This window comes from Bombyx mori, chromosome 18 (genome assembly GCF_030269925.1).
Source record: "Bombyx mori chromosome 18, ASM3026992v2".
In the NCBI taxonomy this organism is placed as follows: domain Eukaryota; kingdom Metazoa; phylum Arthropoda; class Insecta; order Lepidoptera; family Bombycidae; genus Bombyx; species Bombyx mori.
In genome coordinates this window covers 8,178,642-8,188,269 of record NC_085124.1, presented here as the reverse complement: position 1 = coordinate 8,188,269, position 9,628 = coordinate 8,178,642, and the positions used below count along the sequence as shown (strand labels likewise).

Sequence of the window (9,628 nt, the reverse complement as noted above, 5' to 3'; positions counted from 1 at the left end):
TATTCAAAATTAAAATAATCATTATAAATGTGATAATGTAGAGTCTGTTATTTGAATCGCTTTGTCGACGTTGGAAATTGTTATCGCTCTGCGGGAGAACATTGCTGCACTTGTTTCGTGTTCTATTTTAATAGTTCAATTATTCAACCGTTCCCCATTTAAATAACTCCAAACGTTTCAGCAGCACTGACGCTAAATAAAGAAAATATTACACTTTGTTTACTGTTTCGCCTCGTTTGACTATAAGAATCTCGTGTCAAAATCGACAATTTTTACATAAAACTTTTGATGACAGGACATAATGCAAGCGAAACTATCCAATTACCGTATAGAATCTATAATCATTTAACAACATCCTACTTCCTTTCTTAGTGTACACAAATCTGTCGGGATCAAGGGACGACCCGTAAACTTTGAAAGGTTAATGACAACGAAATCATTACTGACTGACTCTGGACAGGTCCGAGAGGGGGACTATGTTATTGTGGTCATTTTCGCGCAATCATTCAATAAAAATGATAGGATCAATCGGAGACGAGACCCTCCCTCTGTTGACTCCACGGAGAAATGGACTAATTCCTTAAACCGCTCTCAACGACAATGTCCCGGCTTGTGATTCAATCGTTATCTGTCGAATACTTTTGTAATGTCGGTCTGTTCTCGCACGTAGAATGTAATTCTTAGTTGATTGAACCGGACCATAATATATGGTATTCTAAGCCAGTTGATGATCATTTTAATAGGAATACAATGTTAAAGTTATCTATTTTCTGTATTGGAGTGTAGTGTTTTATTGTGGTCTACAGTTTTCACTATATAAAACAAGCAACTCCGCTGCTAGACGGATAACGATAGTACGTTAAAAACAAAGCATTATTCCTTGTTTTTTTGTTTCCGAATTGCCCAGGTCGACTCTTTTCTTTTTCTCGAATATGTTATTAATAGTTAAACCTATTATGCACATTAAAAATCTTGTCGAATATAGAACGCATTTGATTAAAAGCAATTAACAGTCAATTAGGAGTTTGAGTAACATCGCCGTATCAATTGTCGCAAGGCAGACTCTTAATTACTTGAACGATGTCCGTTGTACGATCCAACAAAATTATACCAGTGTAACATTTAAAATACAAAATGGTAGATGTATCAATATGTAACTTTTGGAGGGTATTCGACATTATTTTAAATGTCGATACATGTTTAAGATCGAGGTTTAAAATTTATTGGTAAAAATAGCGTTATTTGACGGCAACGACCCCGAAATATTCTCTGAATCAGATATCGCATTTAGCAAGAGTATGAGATCAAAAAATACAACCGAAGGTGTAAATTTTTTCTGATTTCAAACGTAAATACATGTTGCTCTTGTGGTACTCAGCAAGTTCGATAACCTCTGCCAATAACAACATACACAAAACTAATGTCTCTTTTACCTATCGCAGATTTCTTAAATAATGAAAATTAATAAAAGTAGGTATTACATTTAAATCGAAATTAGTTTATTCAAATTTTGGTACAAGTCATAGGAAATCGTTGCATTTATCATATTGTCCAATAGCTCTTTAGAACCTGCATATTTTGAAATGGTGTAGTCGTTGTTATTATGCAACTGCTGGTGTGGTTATAACGAGAGCCACAAACACAGACTCGAGCGGACGGCGTGTTTGCCGCGTTGACAACATTACCCGCCCGCTAACTATATTGTATACACATCGAGTCATAGGATGCTTGCTACCTTCGATTTTTTTATCGTTGTACTTTGCTTCACTTGAAAAAATTATGATTAACAAGTAAACATGCGAACTGTGTTGTCGATCGGTCTGTCATTTCATCCACGTAAACTGATTTTTGAAGTAAGACGAACACGTGTTTGGATATTACTAGGGAGCTACGCGAACATACGGGCTACCACCATATATATAGCGCGTCAAGTTATCACAACGCAACGACCGTAGTTGCTTGAAATCGACAGTGATTACGATTTTCCCTAGAGGTTGGTTGCGCGAGCGCAACGTCCGATGGAAAGCAGCGTTTAACCAATGTTCCGCTCTGATAACTCTCTAATTACGGCTCGGCTGTTTTCCGTCGACACTTGGCCGCCACTAACTTAACCCCTAGCTTTTCACTGCAACATTTCACCCGCGACTGCGCGATACGCTTATTCGTTTGTTACACTTTCCCATTTAAAGTCACTTCATGGTCATATTTCATTGCTCTGTTGACAATAATATATTGTTCACTTCGAGTACCCTTAAAGTATCGTTGTGGTCTGACGTTTTTAGGACGAAGTTTTCCTTTGTCATTATTGTCTTTTGAAATTTGATAAATGTATTGAATTATACTTAGAAAAGGCTAGTATATGCTTTGCACTAGTTATGAACAAAACGACACTAATTATTGTCGAATAGTATATCTTGTAAGTAATTCCTACAAGATATCCATCTTTTAATATGCACTCTTAAGAATAAATGCGTTACACGTTGTGGTGGTTTAATATGTAATTGCACATTAAATCTAAACATCAAACAATTTGGTAGGAATTCCGATATAAAATCTTATGAATTGATTTTAGAGTCGATATAAATGTTTTGTCAGTTGTGATCCTACAGATCGGTGTTAACGTGTTTACGATACCCGGACGAAGTAAATGCGCATAGAATAAAAAAATAACGTGTCATTCACATCGATCGAGGCCGCATCGGAGATGTGGTGTGGCATACATTATGGATAAGATAGATAAAGCATGAATCCCTTGTCAAACTGCATCGTAATGTAATATTTAGATTAGATACTCGTATGTGTAAGTTAACTTACGATTCCCAAGTGATTTTACGAACACCAAACAATTTACAAGGGCTCCGTTGATATGTACCTAATTCATTAGAAAAAACGTTTATGGGAATCAAATTTCCTTCTGGTATTGATAACTGTGAGATAATGGCTCATCGACACTTTGTTAAACAGCGCGACGCGCAATGCGTTTGTGTATAATCATAGCGTTTGTACATGCTGTATGGTGTCAACCGCCTCTTGCGTGAACGTTTCCATTGTTATGGTGATACCGGCGAGCGACAGGTTCGACGCTCTGTCGAAACAAAAGACAACACCGGTATTTGCATTTCTGAGCAACTAGCGACGCCTCTGAAATGGAGAATATTTTTCAAAGAAACAAAACTTGAATAGTTAATAATTCATGCTAGAACTGGAAGAATTATTAATTAATATAATAACAATAAAATTTAACATAACCTTACACTTGAAATTAAGCACTTTCTGTCTCTGCTAATTGGTAATCACCACGGCAACTTGATGTATCGAAAACGAACCCATTTCGAGCAGGTAAACGTCCAACGAGTTTTTGTTCGCTCTCAGGTAGCCGACCCTTCGAGCCAGATTATTTTTTTGTATAGCGCGGGTAATGGCATGCTAAAGGTATACGAATCGGAATAGAAAATTAGATTTTAAGTGCTATGCACAAAGTTCAAACTCTTAAGGTACGAGATAATTTTCTTCTACCTGATCTAAATAACCCTAATTATATTTTATGGTCACTTACTATTCAAATTAATGTTGCCTTTGAATATTTAAACAGTACGACAGTAACCTTTTATCTATCATACTAATATAATATACATATTATGTAATAACGTATACATATTGCAACGACTTTTGTTATCCATAATGTATAAACCTACTAAATACTAGAGTAAATTAATGTGCTATCACAATATAATTAAAGAGTATTTTTTATTATTATTTCAGAATCAAACTCGACCAGTGCAGACGATGAATGGGAACATAGGCGGTGCAATTGGACCAATCGGTGCTAACTCAGTCTCAAGTGGTCTAAGCTGGGAGCAGCATCCAGTGCTGTCGCGCGCTTCCTCTGTACCAGCGCATCGTGCCTTAGCCGGTCTCTTAGACCGTCTGGGTCATCGCCGTCTCGAACGCACCACCAGTGAACCGGCTCCTCCGCCACCAGCCACAAGTCGCTACAAGACCGAGCTCTGCCGACCGTTTGAAGAAGCGGGGGTTTGTAAATATGGGGATAAATGCCAATTTGCTCACGGCGTCCGCGAACTACGCAATCTTCAGCGTCATCCTAAATACAAGACGGAGCTGTGTCGCACTTTCCATTCGGTTGGCTTCTGTCCTTATGGACCGCGTTGCCATTTCGTGCATAACGCAGAGGAAGCAAGACGCAGAGAACCATCGTCGCCAGGAGGTTCATTGGCATCGCTCTCATCGGGCGGATCTATGGCGTCGTATATGAGCGACGGGTCGCGATCGCCACGCTCGCCGCATTCTCCATTGACGCCTCACTCTCCACCTGCGATGTCGCCACCAGCACAGGCCACAGCTTTCGCTTTTCGCCGCACGAACTCCCCCGATCCGGAAGACGACCGACTGCCCGTTTTTAACCGACTCTCATCGGCTCTCGGCGATCTCGTCATCGCTTAGTGCGATGGACTAGTCCTAAGTTAATTTATACCGAGTATAGCATAAGAATCGTCCGACACCGTAGTGCCTCCTCGACGTCTTCCAGACCGCGCATGAGCGACGTCCCGGTCGCCGCGCCTCGCGCATTTGCACACCCGCTCAACGAATGATCTCCTGATGTTTATCGATGGTCTTTTGTTAATACTTTCGACCAGTAATAAATCTTTAACATTTACGAAGTGTTCACTGGCGTCTCGAAAGTTTGCGGTGTGATTAGTTTGTTACGTTCAATTTTAGTTATCGGCACGCACTTGTACATGGCACCTTTATTATTATTAGATATTTATTAGCTCGCGGAAGTCTTCCCGATGCGATCCTCCGCCGAGCGGTGGTCTCTGTAAAGTTAGCTTTTAGAACATTATTTATTTCGTACTGCCTGTCCGCGCTCGGTACCGTACCGCGAGAAGGCGCTCGTGATCTATTTTTAAGTGTATAAGATAATAATTTATTATTTATTTCGAGTCTCTTAACTTTAATAATTATTTTGTAGCTAGCTGCTGCGATGCCACACCGCATACGGACGAGGCCTGCGTCGCTGGGACGTGGCTCGTTTTGATACACAATGAGGCTGATTCTGACCCAAACAATTAACAATCTCAGTCCTGTAGAACTGTGGACGGAATCAGTTGATGTTCTTTACCTCGAGAGCTCGGCCTGACAACATTTAAAAAAAAATTGGTGACTTAAAAGGAATTGATACGAATGTTCCCCGCCGCTATAATAAATGCCGAATATTAAATCGCTGTGGCGAAGTTTTAGTACTGCACAAATCCTCTGTAATCATATCTATGAATACAAACCGCACGTAACGTCGCCTCCTCTCCTCTCTCGACCTGTCTGGAAAGAATGATTTTTTTCTTTCGTGCCGCCGAGGCGGTCATCTTAAACCTGTTTGGCGTTTAGGTGATTGTTTTTTCGAACTCACTCCGCAGCGCTACTCCCTTGCATCGTCGGCGCTGGAGCATTATAGAAATCTGTAATCGTATCTGTCTGTATCTAAAAAAAAAACTATCAACAATCCTTGAAATTGAACGGCCGAACTCTGGAGGTCTCGTGCACCGCAAAACTTGAAAGAATATCACATAAAGCATTTGTATAATGTTGACGAACTTTAGCCGTAACACGTGTGTTGTCGGCGCGAACGAAGGCGACAATCGTATCTTGAGCTTCCACGTCTGAGATCCGTCGACGACACACAAAACGAATCGTGCCTTTAAACTAAATACGATTATATTTAACTTTTAATTTATCGAGATAGATTGATTGTTTATTTATTGTCTGCTTTGAATAATATATTCAAAATTGGCACAGTTATTATTTTTGTACTTGACCGAACTAAATATAGTTTCGATATATAGCATAGATTTTTTTTTCTTTGAATTTAAAGTGTGATATTTTATAATATTTATGATAACAAAGTCTAATTTTTATTGTAAGGGACCAATAGGTGATTAGCAGAAATTCTGAAGAAAAAATTATATAAGAACAGCGTAACGCTTCCGACCATTTCCAAGACATATCCTCGCCGCGCTGATGTATTTTTATTAAACAGATCTAGATTTTGTACTTTCAATAAATGACATATTACCACAGCTGGCTTCGTGTTTGATTATTGTGAGTTCGTAGACCGAGATGGTATTTTTTTTGTTTTGTTTAGTAAGAGCATAGTTTCTGTTTCCTCCATGTGTTAGTCTCGATGCATTGTGACACCATTAAATGATAAATAATTTTGTACCTAATGTTAAGTGACTAATTAGTTATAAGATTTCATAAAGTACGCGAATATTATTTATTATCAGTTCATTACGTTTTTATAAACCATAAAACCTGATTTATTTAATTACTTTTGTATTTAAACGGACATTTAACTACTGCGCTTAACATGTTTTGTAATATATCATGAGTCATTTAATATAACCCGCATTAGTTTAAAACGATTAGTACCTATTATCAGTTATAATTTAAGTATTTAATTTTTTTTTGTAATTTAATTTCAATTTTTAAGTTAATCTTCCAAATAAAATTGACTACGTTTTCTATATTTTCTTATGGACAAAATTAAGGATAAAAGCTTGTTTATGACATTTTTATTTCTTGTAAGTTTTCCTTATTTCCATCTGCATTTTTATTGAATTATAGTCAAAAATATGTTAATTTTTGTTTTAATTTTGTTTTTATCGTCGCCCTTCCAAGATACCTTTTCCTGATAAAATCCCAGTCCCATTAATTTCCAAATTACGAGTGTGACACCGAAGTATTATTCATACGAGTCATCTGTGAGAATACTAAGGTTTCTCGAATGATTTACCTATGTTGTTGCCGTTTTACAATAATGGCCATTTAGACATCATTTAAAATAGTATAAATATAAATATAAACAGTACAAATTCTAAATTCAAACGAATTTCATTTAAAAAATATGGAGTTCATTGATTAGTGTTTTGTTTTCACTACATTTGTATCTTTTTCATTACTATCTACACTATTAAAATACGGGCAATTTGGAAATAGGATTTCTTCCCAGTAGCAATGGCGCATAAACGGCTGAAAACGCCTACAGAGTGAATTCTACAAATGAACGCAGAATTCGTTATTGATTTGAACATTTCCAACATGGAAAAATTATCTCAAAATGAACCTCTTTATCGCTCGAAAACTAAGATCAACAACGATGAATAAAAGGCGATAGTGGAAGCTGATGATACTCAGCTTTCAACGTTAGCATCAAAATAATATTGGTCCATTTGGCTATAAATTGGCAAGGTAAAAAAAACTTTTTAAATTCGTGAAAGGCAATTTGAACCGTAATGTCACTTGCGATGAACATTGATTCTTTTTTATAATCGTAAGCAACCTCATACGGCACAATAGACGGGTTGGAAGTTTTGCGTCATCCACCGTACTCACCAGACCTTGCACTGGTAGACTTCTACTTGTTCCAAAGCCTAAACTTGGCATGGAAAAAATTCAATAACCGAGAGCCAGTACAAAATACGATTGAAGAGTTTGTTGGCTTCTCAAAAAGGGCATTGAAACATTGGGACCGCGCTGGTATCAATAGCATCGGTACATATCTATTTTTATTGATAGAAATAAAAAAGTATTTGTACAAAAGGAGTAATTTTCTGTATACTAAACGGCAATTATTTCCATATGGCGGCATATATAATTAATATTATTATCTAATGATTATGATGAAAAGGACACAATAGACATAACCATATTGATTGATATTATAGAAGAAAATACATACAAACAAACAATGAAAAATATGAATAAGTACACTAAATTTGTGTCTGCAGATTAGTATGAGAACCAGAAAGAAACACAGCGAAAGTAGATATTACTATTGCGTACATAATCTACCTACAATAAGAACGTATGTCTGTACGTAATATCCGCTTTGTGTTGAGAAACTGCAGATACTTCATTTTAAAACATTCAATTATAGTTGTTATTACATTCATTTGCAGTAACTACCCTCTGATGTTAAGAATTTACTGAAGCCTGCAGGCAAAACTAAGCGAATTACCTAAGTGGCCCATCTGAAGACTAAATGGAAGTCTCAATAGAATTATAATGCCTCGCAGAATACAGGCATGAATATGAGTATAGAAAGTAGGAAGATATATTCCTTGGCGAATATAAAATACCTTCCACCTCCACCTATAAATTTAGCTACTGGAGCAGAAAGAATCGGGGATACAGAAAGCGATTAAGATAATAGATACTATATAAATGTCACACCATTATTTATCTACTAAATTCCATACACCATACAGTATAAAAGTGGCATAAAATGATGCTGGCTATGTATTAAGTACTGCAGTATTTATTGTATGCGAACAATTACTTGGTAATATCGATGGAAAGAATCGACACGAGTAATAATAATTAGTTTTCTATTGTTGAAGAGGAGTAGTCCCTCATGGATTAGTAAGTAGTACCTACCTGAGCCAATAGGCTCTATATTCGCAGCTGAGCATCGGCTATCAATTACATTCCCGATCCTGCGGACAGAATTGAAAGCAGTCGACGTCGCCCCAAACACGTCATTTCGGATCCTACCGATCCACTAACGGTGCTTTTAGGTACCTCAAGCACCAGTCACCGTTCTAGTCGAACCCGTCGCTTGCGACGAAGGGCTCGACGAGTAAATTAACCCTCAGACACAGCCCACTGAGTTTCTCGCCGGATCTTCTCAGTGGGTCGCGTTTCCGATCCGGTGGTAGATTCTCCGAAGCACGGCTCTTGCTAGGGTTCGTGTTAGCAACGTGATCAGGTTTGAACCCCGTGAGCTCACCTACTAGTTAAGGCTACGATGATATAGCCTCTCAAGGCTCTCAGCTTAGGTAGGAAAAAAAGGCTATCAACTCATCTTGAGACATGCGATTGAAGTCGCAATTGTAAGCTATAACGGTGTTCTTAACATTCAAATGATAGATGGAACAAATGACTACGCTGGCAAAATATAAACAGTAAGGTGGAACAAAAGCATGTGGTCTCACAATATAATAAAGTTATAGGTTTATTTATATTTAGAATATAATTATTCTTTCGTAGTAGCTCATGTAAACATGTATTCAGTGGATATTTACCCATATAATATTGTGACTGCCACAGGATTTGAATCTGTGACCTAGTAGCATTGTATCTGTGGATAATAGATACTTACACAAACCATCTTACGATTAGGCATTAATTAATACAACTATGATTTTTTTTTATTTAAATAAAAACGCTGTTTTCACTAGCTAAAATAGATACATTTGTCTAGACGCTAGTGAATGAAGAACTACGTTTCCAAACGTAAACGTTACGTTTTGCTAAGATTTTAACTAAAAATAATAAAAATTACAAAAAATATTTTTTTACAGTACCTAATCACAAAGATCATTAATCGAATTTTAATTTAACTAAAAATTTGAGTGTTTTTTGTGGTTAATGAATTATTTGTAGTAGTGTAGAATTTTCTTGGAAATAAGCCAATTCATTCACTCTGACGTATGACTGCACTAGCACCATCTAGTGGTGGAGATTTAAATCAAATTTTGAAGTGTGTTTGCTTCTTCAGTACCTAACAGATATTAATAACTATAGATAATTTAGTCGACTATTATCAAAGCCG

At 37.1% G+C, this 9,628-nt stretch overlaps 1 protein-coding gene across 2 annotated transcripts in view; it reads left to right on the top strand.

The window, feature by feature from the left end:
* Nucleotides 1-6,654, top strand: part of LOC101737257 (protein TIS11) — a 30,179-nt gene extending 23,525 nt beyond the window's left edge. For both annotated transcript variants that reach the window (XM_004928217.5, XM_004928216.5), the window contains one exon: nucleotides 3,763-6,654. In XM_004928217.5, the coding sequence (XP_004928274.2) occupies nucleotides 3,763-4,461 (699 nt within the window). In that variant the 3' untranslated portion in view covers nucleotides 4,462-6,654. The remainder of the gene's footprint in view (nucleotides 1-3,762) is intronic.
* The last annotated feature ends 2,974 nt before the right edge of the window (nucleotides 6,655-9,628 follow it).